This window comes from Etheostoma cragini, chromosome 6 (assembly GCF_013103735.1).
Source record: "Etheostoma cragini isolate CJK2018 chromosome 6, CSU_Ecrag_1.0, whole genome shotgun sequence".
In the NCBI taxonomy this organism is placed as follows: Eukaryota; Metazoa; Chordata; class Actinopteri; order Perciformes; family Percidae; genus Etheostoma; species Etheostoma cragini.
In genome coordinates, this window is record NC_048412.1 from 22,704,681 (window position 1) to 22,726,751 (window position 22,071).

General features: G+C 42.3%; 1 protein-coding gene across 1 annotated transcript in view; it reads right to left on the minus strand.

Moving 5' to 3' along the window:
- The window catches only part of iglon5 (IgLON family member 5), a 93,727-nt gene extending 71,925 nt beyond the window's left edge, over positions 1–21,802 (minus strand). The window contains exon 1 of the mRNA XM_034874013.1: positions 21,742–21,802. Within this exon, the coding sequence (XP_034729904.1) occupies positions 21,742–21,802 (61 nt within the window). The remainder of the gene's footprint in view (positions 1–21,741) is intronic.
- Between the last annotated feature and the right edge of the window lie 269 nt (positions 21,803–22,071).

Below are 22,071 nucleotides of genomic sequence, written 5' to 3' on the forward strand. Positions count from 1 at the left end.
CCAACAAGGCTTACAATACCCTTCAGTGTTTCCATCATCAGCAAAGTGTTTTCCCTTGACACTGCCATGACTTCTTGTCTCCATTACAACAAATACTCCTATTATTCTCTCTGTCTTTCTTTCTCCCCACTCTCCACTCTCCTTTTCCTCTCACTCGCTTTTGCTGAACTGAAGGGGAGTTGACAAGACCCCAGCCATTCTCTCTGGCTCGCCCACGACCCATCTTAAACAGCAAAGGAAGGCTACGGTACACAGGCTTTGGTCTCCCACTGAGCTGTAGCGCTAATACGCCTGGGGAATCACATCAAATAGCAATGCCCTTATGTGTCATTTCTATGTTGGGGGGAAAAAACAGACGCATGACTAATAATCCTTGCAGATGTACTTCCTGTAGGAGATTCACTCGTTATTAAATGGTGTATCCAACTGCAACTATACAATGCCTCTGAGAATTCCACCAGAAGTCACCAGAGAGATTTGAGACAGATTTGTTGGACAGCACTGCACAAACACTCTTAGGCGGGCTCTTAAGACCGATATTAGGGTTAATTTGCTTGGGTTTTCAGGATAATGTGGCGGCCAAGGAAACACTGGTGAGAAATAACCTCCAGTGACGCATGCAGCTAAATCAATCCCAATCGGAGCTTGTCCACTTACTCTCCTCTCACTGCACTTCCAGCAATCATATTCCTGGATACAGGAGTAATCCAATCTAAATCCATCATGGGGATACCATTATGTGTCCATTTGTACAGCTGCAAAGCATTCTCCTTGAGGAAATATGCAGAAAGCAATAACTCAAAACCCTCTCTTAGCTTGTCCTTTTTTTTTTAAGAAGTTCAAATTAGGTTTGTAGAGGAAATCAAATTAAAGTTTTGTTTTTATTCTCACAGCTGAAAAAAAGTGCCTCATGCTTATCTTAAGTACACACGCAGAGTGAATAAGAAGGTCGTATCGTTTAATCTGAGCCTGGGATTTTGTTACACAGTTAAACAGGGAAGAGAATAAAAAGGCAGAAGAGAGTCTTGGATCGCCTCGGAGACGCATCATTTTAGCTTTTCTTTCGTTCTCTTTCTGAATGGAAATGGACTTAGGAATTCAATCAGCTTTGGAGAGCCAAAGCTGTATGTGATCCAGCTCCGCCTCGGTGTCTGTGTCCTGCATACACGAGTGAATAGAAAACAAACAAAAAAAAAACGATCAAACAGAGAAAAGAAGACATTCAACCAAACGGCAGCAGAGCGTGAACATAACGCAGAGCTGTTTTTTTTTTTTTTTTTTTTTTTTTTAAATGCACAGATGTCTTGGTTGAATGGACCTAAATTAGTCTTGCAGCAAACGGAGACAAATTAAACCAACACAACTTTTTTTTTACAAGACCATGTCTTCTGGCCATCTGGCTCACACGCTTCAGGCTCTGTTACACCTATATGCTGTTGGCTGAACACAAGCGAGTGTTGTGGTATTGATCCAGTCGTATACGCCTTTTATTATCTCTTCTCCCATCCAAAGGCTGCTTTCGGCTTTGATAGCACCACTGTTGCACAAAAGCATAAATTCTTAAGCCCATTTGCTGTGAGGGGGCGGATAAATGGCATGGTGAGGAATGTTATGCTGAGCTCATTAGGAAAACCATGTTTTCTTATTTGTGCCCCGCAATGTTGCACAATATGCAGACAGAATATTTATTTCTCTCTGCCTTCAACATTTTCATGAACGCTGTTTTACTTGGGAGTGTTTGCTTGGACCTTTGTTCTGCAGCTATTCTTTGGCACACTAGCCGTGGGAGAAATCAAGTCTGGCTTCGGCTTGTCAAACTAACAGTGGGCCATAGAGGAGGTGAGGAAGAGGGTCCCAAAGCTTCTTCATGCTTTTTGACAACAGGGCAGCTGGGTGCAAGGGAGACCAGAGTAAATAGGTGCTGTGTGGAGTCCCAAAGATGCCCTGATCAAAGGCGTCTCTCTCAGTTTTCTGTCACAGTTTCTAACGTCCTTTCTGTTGCTTCGCTGCCCTGACTGACGGGCAGAGATACTAGAATAATGTGAACGGAAGATATCCCCAAAAGAAAAATCTGAAGGCACTGTCTTCAACACACAATTATTTGTGAACAGTCTGAATGTGTTTGTGTGTGTGTGTGTGTGTGTGTGTGTGTGTGTGTGTGTGTGTGTGTGTGTCTGGAGGCACAGCAGGTTGGAAACCACAAACCCTGCTGCCCATGATGCCTGTAAGATCCACTGTTGTCTTAAGTTTAAAGGAAAAGCTGTTCTTTCAATGTACTTCCACCATGCACACCCACCTCTATGTTTATCTCACTCTACTGTATGTCTCACAAAACTGCACACATGTGACAAAATCCCTAAAGTACATTGTTCCAACAAGTATGCTAATGGCCTTCACTAGAAGGAGGAATTTCTCTCTTAGCCCTCCTTCCTCATGGTTGTGCCACCCCCTCAGGGGACTGCTATGCATAGATTATATCACTGCACATGGTGGAGTTTTTGGAATAATATGTATATGTATGTCCTGTTGCATCCATACATTTATGTAGACGCCATATTAGCGTACCCTCAAAGAAACATATACCCACAAAAGAGGCTCTGCGGGCTTGATGTTCTACCTGCACATGTTTACCCCCTCCTTCTTCTGCTTATATAGGTATTTTATAAAAGCCGCAGGCCATCTCCAAGTAGAAGAGATACGCTGCTTCCCCTCCCCCACTGCAGCTTGGGCCCAGTGTGACTAACTTGCCCTCTTTCCCACATGGTGGGATCGCAGTGGGTTGATGCGTGACTGCTCGTGATTGAGTCCTCTTCAGCTAACAGGTGCTATCATCTCTGCAAACCTTTGCCAGCCCCTCACACTCATAGTCCCCCACAAAAGATGTTAAAAAAGAACAAATGTATGAATTATCTGATCACAAAGACAGGCACAGCGTGACATCCCAGACTGAATAATTTGATTGAAAATGGCCTTTTGGACTTCACGATAAGAGCAAAGAAAAAGTGCTGAACATCATAGGAGGAGGGTGGTTTCCTTGATTTGTGTAGGCAAACTCTGGTGATTTCCAGAACTGTTCACCCGTAGTGAATCTGGAGACAAGGGATCAACTCTACATTATTAGGAATGAAAAAGCCCAGCTTTCCGTGAACTAGGCGGGTGCCAACAGGAATAAGTTTAGAAAATAGTCCAGAATCCTAGTAATTTATCAGAATTACACGTCTCTATTGGCTTATAATTTTTAAAGGAGAGGGTACTCGATACATTTTACAAGACGGCTGGTGATAACTTTGCTCTGGTGCCTGGACAAGGTTTAAGGGCTCCCTCTCTTCATGTCCTCTTCCTTATCACTCTCCCCACTTCCCTACAACATCCCCCTTCAGGTTTTGTCCTGCTTCTCTCCCTCCAAATCACAGTCTTTGCACCTGTAACCCCTGGGTGAGAGATGATTACACCTTCCAAAGCAAAAATTGAACCGAGAGCTCGGCCCTGACCTACCACGCACACCTCCACCTCCACCCACCTTGACTTAGAAACAAAACCATTAAACATAGGTGTACACCTGCAGAATAAAAAAAATCTAATGTAAATAGGATGAACATTTGCTGCATGAAGTACATATAAATGCATCATGTCGGTACTTCTTCTCCAACATACACCTGCCCTTTGTCCATTGATAAGCACATCAAGCCCCAACCCCCACCACCCAAAGCTGTTTGGAGCTACAGTAGCAGGAAATTGGACCAAAGGCTGCAATTTTTAATTCACTTGTCCCCAAGTCTAAATTACAAGTTTCCAATGTTCTGTTTTTCGGCATGCTATATCTTCCACGGTGTCTGCAACAAACTCATTTTCCCCACTAGAAAGAATCACAAAGACTTTGTTTGCAAAATGAGAGAGTGGAAACGGAGAAAGAGAGAAGTAGGTATAAACAGCAAGGGGAGATTGAGGTTGAGGGCAAGAAGGGTAAAAATTGTGAAAAGATGTGATGGATTGAAAAGAAGGGGGAGGGTGGTTTAAAGTGAGACAAGATAGCGTCAAGGTTGGGTGAGGGAAGGGGAGAGAGAAGGAGGGGGCACTGAGAAAGCGACACACTTTCCCAGCTTATTTACACGTAGCTGCCAGTATGACAGGTAATTTGGGCAAATTCTCCACAGAGCCTGCAGCAGACGGCGGGGGGATAAAGACGAAAGGAGAGAGCAATAAGAGAGAAAAAAGGGAAAGGGAGAAGAGAGGGGAGGGGAACAAAGAGGGAAGCATTGACTGGGACGTGCACAGACTACCTGACACGGCCTGAGTTGGGTCTGAGAGCAAGACAGCAAATGGGTTTCCAGATTCCAATCAGAGGAGAGGGCTGGGATAGAATGTGGGGGCGAAAAGATGGAAGGAGGAGGGTGAAGCAGGGGCGGAAGTCATCCTGTTGACAGAGTTTGATCATTTTATTTATCCGCAGCAAGGAAGAGATATCAGAAGCCCTTTTTAATTCAATTTCTCTTTTTCTGTTGGGACTGAAAGATCAAGCAGAAAGGCAGGAACGGCTGAGGCAAGAGAAAAGAGGGTGGAAAAAACACATATCTAGATCCCCTGATTTATTCGGGCTCTGATTTATTCACTTGTTTGCCTAACTTGTGCTTAGTGTTTGTGCACATGTGTGCCTCTGTGCAGGCAGGTGTACATTCCTCTCAGTACACTTCACGTAACCCTGTTAGACTGTATTTATAGAAAGCTCTTGTACGGCGCGTGGCTGTCTGTCAGTGCACAGAGCCAATTAGAAAACACTTGTTAATGGCGCAAGTGCTTCCTTTCCCTCTTGGTGTGTGTGGTTGTGATGACTTTATTCTCCCTCGCAGTGACAGCAACAGAGGCATGGATGACAGTAACGGAGATAATGATGAAGAGGATAACGAGGTGTATGTCCCTGTGGGTTGAGGTCGCCTCAGGGGTTTGGGGGGGGGGGGTAGGGGGGGGGGCACTTTTGCACTGGGCCCTCCGCTGGCTTCCCCTTCCTGTGGTGACTCATACTTCAGAAAAGGAGGGCTTACCCTGTGTTGACCTTCTAACCCCACCTCCTTCTGTGCTCAAAGCCCCAGGCATCACAGACATGACCCATCCTTTTCTCTTGTCACACACAAATACGTTCCAACACAGCCGTGAGCACATGCGACACACACATGTATGAATACTCCAGTGCGCATGCACATCCCTTCAGACATCAGCCTTCTTCCAGGATTCTGCATTCATTCAGATTCACACTGAGAAAAGGCCTGGTTAACAAATGTGCAAATGTAAAAATGCATGACGGTGAAATACACATGCATAGAAATGTGCACAAACACACTCTACCCCTCCAAGTCAAGCACACCTCATGCACACTCCAAACAGTGTCCGGTGCTACACAGCAATCTCACAGTTTATGACATACTGTAGGAAGAGGGGAATAGCCACATAAGTTCTGCACATAAAAATGAAGCGACAGGGGCAAGGTGAATAAAAACAGAAATGTGGAGAGAAACCGGGAGTTTTTATTTTAATTTTTTTTAAGAATCCATACACTGACGTATATGGAGTGGTCACAAGGGGACCTTAAAGCAAAAAGCGGTCAGGACTAATTCTGGAGGTGGCTACAGATTCAAGAGGGGAGGGTACACAGTTAGGGCTGGGACTTGTTCAAAAGACTTCAATACCCATACCGTTAAGTCCAAATCAGTCCCTGAACGTTTTTTAGATCTGGTTAGAAGCATGCTGCATGCTTATTGCCTCACTGACGCTAATGATATTTACTCCTTAGGTATTGAAATTTGGTATCAAACAAAAAGGCATTTTTCAATTCTCAATACTATGGAGCCAATTCGGTTGGTGACTAAAAGTATCAACGTTTGGTACCCAGTCCTAGTGCAAGGGCGGGGTGTCGGGGTGAGGGTGGGCTGGGGGGTGATGGGTTGAAGAATGAGTGCGATGAAAAATAATCACAGACAGTAAGAGAAAGGATTACCTCCTTTGCTTCAGTGGAGTATGTAATTGTGGGGAAAATACAGTGATTCACTGTGACAACAAAACACAATTGTGCCGCAAAGAGCCGAGTGTGTTGCTGGGAATTAGCAGCCGTGATAAAGACGGAGATAACAGTGAGAAGATGGCGAGGAAAGATTCTGCTGATTATCAGTGTTGATGATAACAGTGTTGGTGGTTATCATAATGAAGGTGGTGAGAATCAAACGTGGCATAATGTCTTGATGATATGACAAAAAAAGATGACTTTATTGAAATTGCTACTGATGCCAGTGATGATAGTGGTATTATGTTGGCACTATTTTAATCACAGAGATTTTACATAATCTGCCATAATTCAGTATCGCAGCAAGGCTGTTTTGCATCACATAATTCCCTTTGTTTTTTTGCATTGTGGAGCGAACTCCTCCATATGATTTGACACGAATATTCAGCCAGTACTGTCCTGGGCTATCAACGCTGGTGTCACTCATTTGCTTATATTTTACATCTAGCATGACTTTTAACCCTAAAAATTAAATGAGGGCTACATGGTCATGTCATACCTACAGAAACAAATTATTTTAAATTGCATTAATTTCAAGCTTTTCCAACCTCTTTTGGTGAAGGTCGCACCCCAACTCTTATCAACCATCCTGATGAGCTGTCCGCTATCTAGCCTGAAGCTGAGGTAACCAGCATCCATAAAAGGACAGCACAGGTGTGGAAGAACATGAAAATTGAAAACAGTGACAACACTGATAAATTATTCCACATTTATTAAAGATTCTGGCTGCAAATGGATAAAAAAAAAAAGTGTTTGAATTTTCAAGACAATGCCCTCTAGTGGTTAGACTCACAACCACTCCAGTGCCAGAGGGTGCTACAGGCTGATTAGAGGGAAGGATCCGTACTTGGGTCCCTTGGTATTACATGAGGGTTATTACATTGTGTTGTCTGGATTGGACATATTGAGCGTTGTAAGTGGGGAGGAACTTGTGTCTGTCAACGTTTGAGTCATGTTGTGTGATTATTTGATCCTCAAACATGCAGGAAATGAAATTCTACTGTGTGCAAACCTGTTTTCACAAATTGGAGCTACACCAGCAAAGGTGGGGGGGCGGATAATATAATAATATAAAATATAATAAAGTTAACACTGAAAAGTCTCTGTGTATTTGGACCTAAAATAAGGTTTGTGTAGACACACATTTCAAAAGTCAATGTGAGAAATAATTGGATGTGGAGGTAATCACATGACAGCTCAGGCTGCAACAAAAAAACAATGTCACTAAGATAAGACCAAAATAAATAACTATGTTGGGAACGGTAACCAGTGATGAGTGATCTTTCCATTGGATTTAAGTTTCACCTACTGTACTCCAAAATCTGTCTTTTTTTAATCTTTTGAGTAGCGCATAGTATTGCATCTTTTTTGTCTAGCGTGCGTGAAAAAGTTACTATTATATTCACAATGTTTTCAACTGTACACAATTGAAAATGTTCACATGCACAAGCAGGATCTGAAACAGATTGATAAACGATGAATTTCTTTTATTATTGTAATGTCAAAGTTTGCGTAGCAAAGGTTTCGGATACACGTGTACCAATCTGATTAAGTTGCCTTGCAGACTCTAACTTTATGCTCTGTGAGGTAAGTGCCGTAGTTGCGTACACAATGCTTTGATTAACTGCTCTTCACTCTAACCCAAATCTTAGAAAAGCCCAGATATGCTCTAACTCTGGATTACTTTACACAGGTAATGCATGGCAAGGTCATCCGTCAACCCTATGTAATTAACTGGGTGGCCTGAAAATGCGCCTTAAGGATACCATTAACCCGTGCTAGCCTAACAAGGCTGTGTAAACACAGACTAAATACACAAGCAAACACACATCTGTGAATAGAGTGAGTGGGAGAGCAGAAAGGAAAATCCATTTCATGAATATTGGATTTCATTATAAGGGTGAAGAAACAGCTTTGCTCTGGATCATTCTTTAATGACCCAAAGTCCACATGCATGAATCTTTTAGTAGTGGCTGTCTGCTTGATATGGAGGGAGAAATGAGGGAGAAAAACAAGGGGAGAGCTGTTTCCCCACAGGGTTTTGACAGACCATGAGACAGGACTAGGGTTGAGCACCTGGATCATGGACAGGTCCTCTTTCAGAAACCGAAAGAGGCCAAGGGGATCTTCAGTTTTCAGATACACCTGCAAAGAAGAAGCAACATATATCTGGTCCAGATTGAATGTTTGTGTCAAATATTGTGACGTGACTTATTTTTGGATGCTTGAGGATGGTTTTATTTCTTTGTTTTCAATATAAGAGAGGAAGCTTACCGCTGATAGATTTTCCTTCCCTCCAACCCTATTGGCCAATAGGTCAGACTCCTCTCCTGTTTGGAGCCACTAGACTTCATCACCCTTCAGTTTGGGTTGTTGTCTTTAGCAATTTACAAACAACTCACCTTTCTGGCCAGGTCCAATTTTCCACAGACCCAATTTTCAAAGAATGTGACACAAAAAATGCGTGGGTTGGACTCAAATCCTAAACCCAGATATTTTCTTTGTGTCTTATTTTGGAAATGATGGCCTGTTATATTAAAAAAAATTTTTTTGCAATCAATCAGTGCCTCAGAGTTGATCAACATCATGATGAGTAACTGAAGAAAATGCTGGTGATAAATAAATAAAGCTAACATGCCAGGGAACATGATCTAAGCCAATATTAGTCAGTGCTGCTGAGTTGATTTGTCACCATTAGTTATGTTGTGAAAATCTGGATTTTGTGGTTATATCAAAGCATATCTTTTTTCAACGATATAACCCAGAATATCTCAAAAGGGCGCATGAGATCAAAGGCCAGCGTGTGTTCACAAGAACAAAAGCTTAAAGCCAGTGTGAAAAAATTAGACATATTATCAATCACTTATAATTACAATAAATGCCACACTGGTATTGCTGTAATAATGTTTTTCCTACAGTTTAAGGGAAAGCAAGTGTTTACTTATTATGGAGCTATTTAAAGTCAGTAGCTTCAACCGAATACGCAGGTGGAGTAACACAGGCATGAAATGAAAGTGACAACCAACCTGGCAGAGCAAATAAATAAAACAACCAACCACAGCCAGACACAGCCCTCCATATGGTGTGCTTCTGTGTCAACCAACTCTATGTGGCTCATCCATCCTTTGTGCAGAGTACAGTCCATCCCAGGAGTTTCCTGACCAATTCCAGCCCAGCCAAGAGCATCCTGTAATTTAGCATTCTTTTTACCTTCCACTTCCTTACATTAAAGGTGTTGCTACCCTGCCTCCCAATCAATGTCAGTGGTTTGTAACTTGGACTACAAATTATTTACACATAAAATATTATTTATGCAGTTCTTGGATTGGCAACATGTCATTCTTCTATAGTTCCTGTCACTGCCATATCACTTTTTTTGTCCTGGGGAAGGTGTAGATAACGGTTCTCTCCAATACACCTGAATCCCTCACTGGCTTCCCATCAGCAACATTAAAATCTGTTCAAATGAGTGTCAAGCCCGGAATCACTGCGTTCAGGGATCAAATCCGTGTCTTTGAAAGGTTTGGCGAGTATTTTTCCCCTGTGCCACGATCAAATGTTGACATTTACAGAAACTTATACTTTTATAGGAATATAAACATGTTACATGTCTTTAGCAAAATGGGTCAATTTTATCAATATCTGAGTCATTGGAGCCACTTATCTTTGCGTCAAAAAATGTGACTTAACAGTGTAACAGTGGCATTTGTATGGCTAGTCCCTGGTTCTATTGAGTGAGGTACCCATCACAGCATTGCTACTTTTGTTTGTGAGTGATGTAAGGCATGGGCAATAATTCAAATCATTAATTGTGTTATCATTGTACAAAGTATTGTTGTAAAACTAAGGTAACTTTAAACAAAAACTAACAACATTAAAATGGCAAGGTTTAGCTTTAATGAAGCATTTTGCCTGATGTAATGCATAGAAGTGAAAAACAAATTGAGTAGTTTTATAGAAAATGTTACATACATTTACCATGTTCAGACATCTCAATATAGATATTGGAAAAAATTCATCATCATTATTTTTATTATTATTGTGATATTGTTAACAGTCATATTGCCCTCCCCTAGGGATTTCCGCATCATGTACTTTTCACCACTTGTCGTGATATACCATTTACATGACAGACTGTTAGATGGTGTCATCTCCTAACAAGCATGGCATGAATCAAATTATACATATCAATCATTCCCATTGAACTAGCCTCAAAGGGAGTACGTTACAGTGGGCACCACATCAGGGGAGGTGCAACTTTTATTACTTTGTGAGTTGCGATATATGTGGTGTTCCTCAGGTAATCAAGGCAGACACAGATGGTTGACAACTCTGATGGTATTTTCTTTTATCACATATGTCCATGTCCCTATAGGCATCAAGTTGCCCCGGAAAAAGCAAACAGATGGCCTTAGGTTGTGCGCTTGTGTCTTTAAGTGTGAGCTGATAGCAGAAAGTAGAAACGGGTGACTTGGCACACTCAGATGGCCAGGGGGTCCCCGGGGCTGTGCACCAAAGCATAACTTATAGAACACAAAGTGGCTGGGTTTTACATTATAATAAATGTGGCGCTACTCTGATGCAATTCGACCCACTTCCATGGTTGACTGTGTAATTGCTGTCCTCCGAATTGAAATGTTGCCGTTTCAAAGACACAGTATTTCAAAGCCAGTCAGCCTGTATGGCTTGACAACTTGTGTTGTGCCATCTCTGCATTCAGCCTGTGCAGCACACTTGTACAAAAGAGTCTCTGCTCATTTAGAAAAAAAATGCTTTAAGGAAAAAAAATCACTGTGCTAAATCAAACTGTACTGTCAAAATGCTGACAACAGATATCTATATACTTGAGAAAAAAAAACCTTACGGTGATGAAGGGAGCAGAAATGAGCCATTAAATGAAAGACATTTGCTTATTCAGTACATGATATCAAACATATTTGCTGAAGTGCATTATATTCAGCACTATAACAAATTTAACCGGCAAAACACGCTTAATCAAGTGCAATCCATTACACATATGATGTCATTGCTTTGACCGCAGGAAATAATTGAACCTTAAGGCAAGTCCTCTCCTGCCATCATAATTCTTCACATTATTAATGTACCACGCAAAACCAGTCCAGTAAAAAAATCTAATTAAAGGAAAATCAATCGCACCAGCAGAAGTCCTTCCAACATTTTTGGATTTATAAATACTCCATAGGGCCGAATTGAAATGCAATTCTTTGCTAAAACTTTTTTTGCACTGTAATCAATCAGCTTCTATCTTTCTTTTCTCTCTCCCATCACAAAATCTTAATAGAAGCCTGATGTCAATAAGGTTTGATCATGATGGATTCAAGAGAGGATCAATCACGTCGGCCTGATTGAGAAAACACCTGCACTGTCGGCCCCGCATTTGTCATGCCTGATTTAGCTGCCTCCCTGCAGTATACAGATCAATTTTGATTACAGCTGTCAAAACCCAAAATAACAAACAAAGGTAACTGCAGATTTGATAAAGCAGATATTTACGATAAACAGGCCAGCATGAATCTTAATAACAAGTGTTAAATTGGGTTGTTTATCTTCTAAGCTCTTCTATACAGATATCATCTGATTTAAATCTTTAACACTGAGGCTCTTGCTCTGACATCAGCGTGATTTTGATTGGTTGTTTTGCTAAAGCCCTTTTTTTAATCTTAAACATTTTATTTTGTATTGGTAGCCTCTCATCACATCATCACTCAGTCTATGTCTAGATTTTTCATTGTATAATATCGTTTAAAGGCAGCTCTATCACTGAATGTTTTTCATCCAGTCCATCGCAGCAGAAATGCATAACAGTTTTGGTTTTAAAGAGGTAGTGAGACAGGTTCAGTGGAACATAAATCAACAAATTTATTTACTATAATGTCAACAATTCCAATAACTCTTACTGAGTCTAAAAATACTGTTGTTGTCAGGGATAGATATTGACTTGTCAGCAAAAACATGTTGTATTAGAGTACTGTTGCCCAACATTAAGCAGCTAATTGCCCTTTTCTGACACCTTCATTATTCGGTAATGGAATTGGAGGTCTGCTGGCCAGATAAAGGTCACATCGATACAGTCAGTACCCCTTTGATGGGGAGAGAGCGTGGTGTTTTGCTGCTGTGACAAAAGAATTTCAGAGTCATTTGTAAAGGGACATTTTCTAAAATGTTTTGGTTTTTATGTTGGGCACTTCCAGCACTAAAAGTATATTAAACATTGGGTTGTGGCAATAATTTGTATTGATACATTCTCATGGGCTCTAGCATGGGAATAACTGTTGCAACTAGGAGTAACCAGCAGCTCAACGAAGACCAGATTGATGAGGATTTTTAATTGGAAATTTGACTTGAATCTCTGGAATGATGTCTTTTAATGAGTTCAATTTGGTCAAATTCTATCATATTTAGTGCGAAAAAAAAGAATGTGTTATTACAACAGCCCTGAAATGTCTAAAGAAAAATATTTCTTAGGAGATGTTTGTAAATCTTACTGTCACTCCCAAGATTGATTTTACACAACAAATTAGACTAGCACACATCCCTCAATGAATTAAAGAACACAATGTGATTAAAACACAGTTTAAAAACAAACCACATACATGAAATGTCTTAAATAATGTCTGAATTGAATATTATGCTCACAACCGCCCTCATGCAGGTCCAAGCACTAATGGAATATCACTCACTGAATCACAAAACTGGGATGAGCAGCATTAGAATTATCCAACCCCACATCTAATTAGTGAAAATATTATACCACAATAACACAGCAGAGTCATCTCCCAAACCCAATTAATGATATATTTCAGAACAAATGTTTGATGAAATCTTACCTACAATCCCAATTACCATAGTAGCACGACAATATCACACATATATCTGGTAAAAAAACAACAACATTCTTTTGCTTCAAATTGTGTGCCGCAATTTTTAACACCCTGTTACCGAAGGAACATGGTCAAATGAATCAAAGACACTGTGGAACATGCCCTGTAAGTCTATTTATGGACTGTCATAGCCAAATCCTTGGTGAAATTCTGCTAAAACTAAGTCTTACTGTCAGGGTGTCAAGCCAATATGGACACTTTATTACAAAAAAAATCCCACCAGCACCTTCACATCCAGATGGAGCCACGTGCCGGCCTTACACGACAGGACAATTGTGGCATATCTCTAAATCGCTGCATAAGCTCTGAGTGGAAGGGCTCAGAAAGACTACGCCAAGCACCGACTACCACTAGACAGCGACACAGTTTGTTTTCCTATTCATGTAGATTTTCAAATTGCAACCAAAACATGTAATGTTAGTCTTTGATTGCTGTGTGTGCTTGCAATTTAAAAAAGGAATGTCTAAATATATTATTTAATGTAACCTGGGGATTCTTGACAAGCTTCAAACCACTCATTATGATGTGGGGGCACTGCTTGAGCATCCTATTAGAGGTGTGCTGCCTCGCTGGAATGACTCCCCACCAGTGGTGTATCACATTAGCACCAGCTCCTTAATGCTGCAATATCACACACCAAGTGACCCTGAAACATTTTCACTACTCCCACTCACAGCAATATCACCCAAACAGAGTTTTTTTTTTTTTATTCCACCTAATCATCTGAAAAATCAATCTATCTCGATCACTGCCTGTTGCGGGTCTTCAAATCCCTCCTCCCCTTCCTCCCTCACACCATCTGTCTCTTCCCTAGCTTCCTCCCAGCAGCCCTCCTTCAATCATTTTTTCATAACTCCTCCATTTCTCCAGCCTGTCCACCCTCATGAGCTCTTTCTTTTCCTCCCACTGCTTCTCACTCCCTGCATTAAACATATATATTCCACACTACACGCGCTGCATGTAATTTACATCTTTGTGTGTGAAAATTTCACAGCAATGTGGGAACATATCAGGTAATGGTTGTAACATGTTGGTATTGACACTGGCCATGCCTGCAGCGGCAACATGTTAGCCATCTCAGCTGCCGACAGGCTCATTATCATTTAGAACTGCTTGCTGCACAAACTACACACCCACGCAGTCTGTCGCTAACTCCTGACAGGAATTAGAATTATGTGAGAGAGATTCTTACAGTCACTATTATGTAGTGTCAAAGTCCAGGGACCCAGTCTCTCATATGCTTCTTTTTGTTCCCATTGGAGACAATGTTGGTATGTGGTGCTCGTTAGCGCACCCAGTGTCGCTTCTCCACCCCTCACTCATGCCTTCTCTCTGTCTATTAAGGTCTGGGACACAATTATCCCCATTCTCTGCCTCTCTCTTTCACCCTCCATCTCTCCCGCTCACTGTGAATGAGAGTCTGAAACACAATTACCCCTGTTCTCTCTCTTCCTCTCTTGCACTTTCTCTGTCCCTCCCACTCTCTATCTCTCTCCACCTCTTATGGCTTCAGGAGAAGTCTGTGAAGGGACCAGCTGCTAAAATATTTATTGATCTGTATTCCACAGTTTTATTTATTTCCCTGGCTTCCTTCTTGCCCTGCCTTCCCCTCTGCACAGACCCAGAAACACCTACAGCCCCATGTCAGAAGGTAGTAGAGGGGCTGAAAATCCACAACATGAAACCATTATTTAGCATTTGTTGCGCCAAGTAGCTGTACCTGTGTAAACATAGCTAGCGGCACGAGGATGGGATGAAGGCAAATATGAGAACAACAGCATCAGCTACAGCGAGAACAGTTGCAGCGCAGATTGAGCCGTGAGACAGGTGGAATGTTTGCCATATTTTGATGCCGGCATCCGCTGCAGGGGGTTGTTGACAGGAAACAAGGTGCTGCTCCTTAAAAGGAAGTTGTACACATATGCAGGCTATTGAATTAGTAGTAGTAGTCATGGCAACAATGCCCTGAGCAATTATGCTTACAATGGTAACAGTGTTAGTACTGGACTAAATGGATTCACAGATGAATTTGACGTTATCTGCATAATTAAAGGGCTTCCGTGCTATCGTATGTCCCCCTGGTAAATATCAGCGCAGTTAACTGGGAGTTTTGAGGTTACTCCAACGGCGAGCAATTCAGCAGTCGTTTGAAACTAATGTTTTTCTCCAGCCTTCTGTTGTAGTACATACACGTACACATGGGAAGAATCACACACATAAACACATGCACACACTGAGACACAAAAACACACATATATACACACACACACACACACACACAAAGCTTAGTCCCATCACCAGCCATGGCCTGCTTTAGTGCCTAAGCCTTTTCCATTGATTTGCCGGCGAGCTCCTTGTCTTTTGGTAATGAGGACAGGGAGAGAAGCGGGACCCTCATCCCTCCAGGCTCCCCTAGGACAAGCCGCCTGCACTAATCTGAATTGTGTTTCCAATGATGCTAACTCACTGGCACAAAAAGAGACTAGAAGGAAGAGGAATAGAGAGGAGAAAAAAAAACACAGTGCTCTGTCTCCGCCTCTAACAGTAGTCATTCCCCTTAAATGTGTTACATCTGCACATCACCAAACAAGAAAACCTCTCCGTTTGTCCCTCGCTCATTTTCCCTGCAGGTAGCTCAATCTGCAGTGTAGACTGAAACTTTGAAAGCCAAAGGGAAGAAATTTGCCCTGTACTGAGACTGATTTGATTTTCTTCATTTGAACGCCATTGAAAAAAGATCAATAAGAGTCATTATTATCCATGCTGGTGTGTGTGTGTGTGTGTGTGTGCGTGTTTGTACTATATATTAGTGCTGTCAGTTAAACGTGTTATTAATGCCGTTAACGCAAACCCATTTTAACAGAGTCAATTTTTTTATCGTGAGATTAACCAGTGGCAGTAGCTCAGTCCATAGGGAGTTGGGTTGGGAACCGGAGGGTCACTGGTTCAAATCCCCGTATGGACCCAAAAAGTTGGGAGCGTGGATTGGTGGCTGGAGAGATGCCAGTTCACCTCCTGGGCACTGCCAGGTGCCCTTGAGCAAGGCACCGTACCCCCCGACCGCTCAGGGCGCTGGTTCAGCTGGCAGCCCACTCACTCTGACATCTCTCCATGTATAGTGCATGTATAGGTCCTGAGCATGTGTGTGTATTTCAGGCCTGTGTGTGAGTACTAACAAAAGTGTGTACACAGAGTGTAGTGCAGTAATTTCCCCATTGGGGACTAATAAACAAATTATCTTATCTTATTATCTTATCTAACGTTCTCTTTGGCCTAGCAAAACTCTAAAGAAAAATATGATTTGATGATCTAGCTAGACCAGAAATGAAAACAACAGGCACGCCACACACTAGTCGTTTCATTACTTACTTAACCGTAATCTCCGCCGAAATGACCAATAGCTTGCGCTATTGTTGCTCTGTCCCCGGCTGAGAGTCACCTACAGTATTCTCCGATAACTGAACCACCAGCTCCAGCTGACCTGAAGGAGCACCATGCAGGGCACCGAAGGCGGTGTTGAGGAACCTTTTGGCGGCTTAACACATCTACTAAATACCACTGATACGACGGAGCTGTGACGGAGGTCTTTAGCGTGCTTAAACAACTAGCAATTGCTGCTCTGTAGCACGGAGCTCCTCTTCGACTTTTGTTTTGTACAGACAGTTACTATGAAGGAGCTTGCTACAGGTATGCTACATTCAAGAGACCATGTGATGTTAATGTCCATTACTCAGCAACAGGGGAAAATAGGGGCAAGGTTGCACAAGTGAATTACCTGTATGTGTGAAAACAGCTTTACCTCACACATTTTGTCGGTGCTGAATATATAGCCATAACATTTAGAATAGATACAAATGTGCGAGTAATCACAATTAATTGCGAGTTAACTATGACATCAATACGATTAATTGCAATCAATCACGGAATTGTTAAAAGTCATCTTCCCAATGGCCCATGTAAAAGGAACTATTCCACAATGTATGCATTCATATGTTTACTTCTATGTAAGTGCGTGTGTTTGTGTGTGTGCTTGCGTGTGCGAGCATGGTCGATGGGAGTTCACAGACCACCACTTATTCCTGCTTCTAAAGCCACTCTGCTCCCTCGTTAATGATCCTCCCACATACACTAAATAAAACACAGCCTTTTTTCATCTGTTAAAGCGAGAACCCACAGCCAATGTTCATATTCACACCAGGACCGACACAGGTCTTTACACTGGGACTGGGACGCGGGGAGGTTGTAACGGAGCAAATTACTACAGTAATTAAACACAGTATAACTACCTGTCCCGAGCTGAAAGCTGTCCTAGTTCCTTTCCATTACACTGAACTCCATATATTATAACTGTAATTATAATTGCAAACAAGCCTTGCTGTAATCATTATTTATGACACTGACACTGTGTAATTGCCAAACCCCCCAAAACAATATGTGAGGCCCAGTGAAGTGTTTATCAAAACCGACAGGAAAAATCTCAAGGGCGGCGAGGTGGTGGCGCTCCCTCGGATCGGCCGCAGCAACACTGTGGCTAACCATTCTCAAAGGATTTGAACCTCTGACCTCTCAGTCACCGCTCTGGCCAGATAGCTGTTAACACTACGAGATGCAGGGTTGAGCCTCAGCCTGGCAGGTCACAGGGTCAGCAGCTCAGGGGTTATTCATCTCTGTCCAGCCTGTAATTGGCAATGCCGCAAAACCTATGAAATGAGGATATGATAATGAATGCATCTCGCTATTCCTCTCTCTTCTGGTCTTTTAGTATCGCCAGTGATACTTGCCACCCCTTAAATAAAGACTTCCCAGAACCAGGAGCGATAGATTTAAACATTTCTTCTTTAAAGCTCACTTAATTCACAACCTTTGTATTAACCAAAAAACGGCATATCCTATTGCTTTATTGTTCATACCAATTCATCTTACAGGTAGGGCTGGGCGATTTGGAGAAAATCAAATATCACAATAGTTTTGATAAAATACCTTGATATCAATACTGCAACGATATTGTAGTGTTGACCGGTGCTTTCACACAATCAGATTTTTGACAAATAATCATCAGTAATGTGAATACAATGACAAAGTGGGTAAAGGCAAATAATAGAACAGTTACAACAGTGTGGTAAGTTCAGAAAAGGACATCGCTTTGCTTTAATGCAGCCTTTAAAACCAGGAAAAGACAACACTTATATTACAATATGACATTATCCAAAAATCGAAGAAAATCTCTAGGCTCACATCACGATATTAATATTACACGGGTTTCAATTTTTTCTTCTTTTTTTCCTTTCTTCTGGATCTTTATTTTTTCCACTACGATTCCCTATTTTTGTTATTTTGCGTTACTCTTTCTAAATCTTTTTTTTTTTTTAATCTGTTTTACTGATGGACCAGTCTGCTTTGGTGTGTCTGTTTTGGCCTTGCTACAAGCACAATTTCCTCTGCAGGACAAAAAAAAGACCAACTGAACTGGTTATATTTTACAGGCCTTGATTTGGATCCTCAACACATTGAAATCCAATAACAATACTCTCAGCGCTGGCTTAGTAAGGCGTAATTTAATTTTGATGTATTCATTCTTAAGCAATAATTAAAAGGAAGTTTCCAACACCAATTCACTTTCCATCACAGCACCTGTCTCTGCCAGTCCTAGGTCAAAACACTATGGATCCATTATGTGCAAGGAATATATTCAGTGGAAGGTTTTGGATGCACAGCTTCACAGGCCACCACAGAGCAGCAAGAGAAGTAGAGAAAAATTGAAACCCAAGGGGGAAACATTCAGACCACAGACCCACTCCAGAATGGTTAAACCTCCAACCCTCGTCCCCCAGGCTCTCGAGACAAAATCCAGGCCCTCTCACTCCAACAGATAAATAAAACCTGCCAAGATGGCAAAGCATTTCTAAGCCAAACATGGAGAACAACAGAACACAGAAACCATGGATTTCAAAGGGAGGGAGAAAAAGCAGAGTCCCCTCCAGAATAGGAGCGCAAGGCATCTGTTGATGCTGGCATCGCCCTTCTCTTCATCTCCTAGCCAAGACTGGTGATCCAGTTGAGTGTTTTCTGTATCTGTGTGTGTGCATTTGTGTGTGTGTGTGTGTGTGTGTGTGTGAGAGGGGGCAGGGATGTAAGAGGGTGGCTACATGCTAACATGTACAATGTGCATTGACCCCACTTGGCCCCCATATGTTGGTGAAACAAGAAATATTGCTACAATGCTACCCCACCTGTTTTCACCTGTGTTCCTGCCTTGTACACATCCTCTTACCAGAACCTCCATCACAGCAGTGCATGTCGGTGGGAAGACCTATCTGTCGGCCTGTTTGAACCTCAGTGACATACATGTACAGTATACAGTCCCCTGTGAAATGGGATTCCTTGCAATAATTAAATTAATGGATAACTGTAAGGCAGAAATCTATTTCTTTGGTATCTAAATGTGACCTATGAACTGTATGCCCGGTAGCAGAAGAAATTTCTCTTGTCATCTTCACGTTTCACTGAATCAATGATGACATTATACCCATTATCAGACTGCACGTTTCAGCCACAGCAGAAATCCTTTAAGCAGGAGGGTAAATTGTTAAATTTCAGGTGGAGGTGTGTGTGGATACACTCACAGCCTTAATGTTCCAAAAGCCTCACAGAGACTGCTCTCATAGATGAAACAGGTTTTGATTAATTGCAGACAGCTTGTGTGCCAGAAATACATAGATATCTTACTGTATGTATGAGTGGGCACATTGCCATGCACCTTTCAGACATTTAAGTGAAAGAAAAATGGGAATTAATGTGGAAAGGAAAGGCATGACAGCGTGCCAGGACCTGGCCATCGCACCCACAGAGTGGTTTGTACATTCAAACGGCAAGCCAGTAGCAGACCTTTGAATAGGTTAATTGTGTTTTGCTGCAAAGAAAAAGCTCCTTTTCAACCTGCTTGGCATCCCATTGTACAGGTCTAACAAACATTTTACTATCACTTTCTGGCGCCATGAAAGAAGAAATGGTGCTCTCTCTTAATAAATATTCAACGTGCATAGTGGCTAAAAGAGTGATAATCAGTGTCAAGACGAAGACTTCAGGTAAATAAAGTACTGGGGGAATATTTCTCACTCATTTAAACACAATCTGCTAAGCAATGGTAATGAAGCTTTTCAGTGTCCACATACCACACTGGGCTGGCTCTCAGAGGCACAGATACAAAAGGATAATTTCACTGCTGCATGATTTATTAAGCAGCGGCCGGTGCACTTTTAACAGTCATGTTCTTCCTTCATAATGCATGCGTTCTACCTTTAAAGATGGACGTGTTGTGGACCTACAGCAACTAAGAGCAGCAGACGGGAGATCTCCGAGAGGAATCTGATTCACATGTGCTGCAATGTGCGCAGCTCCCATCAATATCCAATCATTCCTCAACTGCGGCTCACATGATTGGTCACACCGTCACATCGCAAAAACCCACCGGTTACAAATTCAGAGGGCTGAAAGCTGAAATGAGACTCAGTACGGTTGTTGGGCTGGTTAATGTGTTGCTGTGTGTGTGCTGTGAGTACGTCCTGCAGGGCTGCCCGTCTGCTCTGTGCCTGGTGTGGAGAAGGCACTTCCTGTGGCAAGCCAACCGTGACCAGCTGGGCTCTCCTGCCCACAATGAGCCCAGGAGCAGGAGGCTAAAGCCCGTCTGCATCTGCACGTTGTTAACCTCCCATCTTATTGCACTGACACATCAATTGTTGTTATTAAGGTCTGGGGTAATTTATTTATATACTGATTTCCTACGGGATGAAGGCAGGACTAATTGAGCCAGGTGTGTGTATTTGTGTATATGTGTAGATGGGCGAGGGGAAATTAGAGTACAAGGTGAGAATACGTTGCACAACTAATATATGGTAGAACATTCCCATAGCATGGTGAGACCCTTACAGGATGACATGATGAAAAATGCAGGAGGATTTTAAATGTCCCCTGGTTAGTGTTCCCTGAGGACAACAACAACATAATATAACACTCTTTGTTTGTGTTATTCGTAATGAAGCACTTCAAAATGCCATCTGAATCCTCCGAATGTGCAAGTTATCTTGACACTGTAGAAGAGCGGATGAATGAGTGTTTGTCTCTTTTGTTGAGCTGTGGTGAAGCTGTTTTATGTCCGAGATAAAAGAGGAAAATGCTTGACTACCCAATGCATGTTAGACCCCCCCCCCCCCCCCAACTGTCCTTCTTTCTCCGTTTTTCTCTCTCGACTTTGGTTTTGAAGAGAGAGAAAAAAACACTGTTTCTCTCCTGAGTCTCTCTGCATTGCTTCCACCATACATACATTAACCCCACCTTCACCACCACAACACCCACCCCACCACCCGTCTTTGCACTGGTGGTGCGTCGTGTCACGTAAAGGAATGTTCACAGAAGACGAGATGGGAATCTTTATTTTCATAATAAACATTTTAATAAGCATCACTCGTTTGCTTATACGAGGTTGGCTTGGAGATTAACCTGGCTCTGCGCTCTCACGCACGCTCTCACGCGCACACACAAACACACTTACGCGTGCACACTTTCGCACACACACACTCACACACATATGCAGCATCTATTTCAAATAGCAAATGGAAAGCTGGAGCGCATTGGCACAACAGACGTGTGATTCACAGGCAGGTAACCCCCCCACGTCATTAGTATTCACCTCCACAACCGTTTTCATAAAATGAAAGACGAAGATACATATTTAGATGCGCAGCAGCACAGAACAGTCAGCACATCCCTAAAGTAGCTCGTAGAACTTACCTTTCGACAGCAGTACCAGGATCAAACCAGCAAACGCGTTCCGCAGGAGGGGGCAGCCCATGATGGAGTTCTGATTGATGTTCTGTTTGTTTTTGCAGCCAAATGCCTTGGTATTCCTCCTTTATCGCGCCGTTGCGTCTGCGTACAAAAAAACGACACAGTGGATGAATGTCAACAGCAATAGTCCAACAGTTCTACATGTGACTGGACACAAAAAAGAAGTCTTATCCACTGGACTTTTCCTTTTTATGACCCGCGTCGGAGAGAGAGAGAGGGGAGAAAGAGGCTGTTTGTCTTCTCCTGTGTAGACTCTGTTAACCGGGGGGGGGG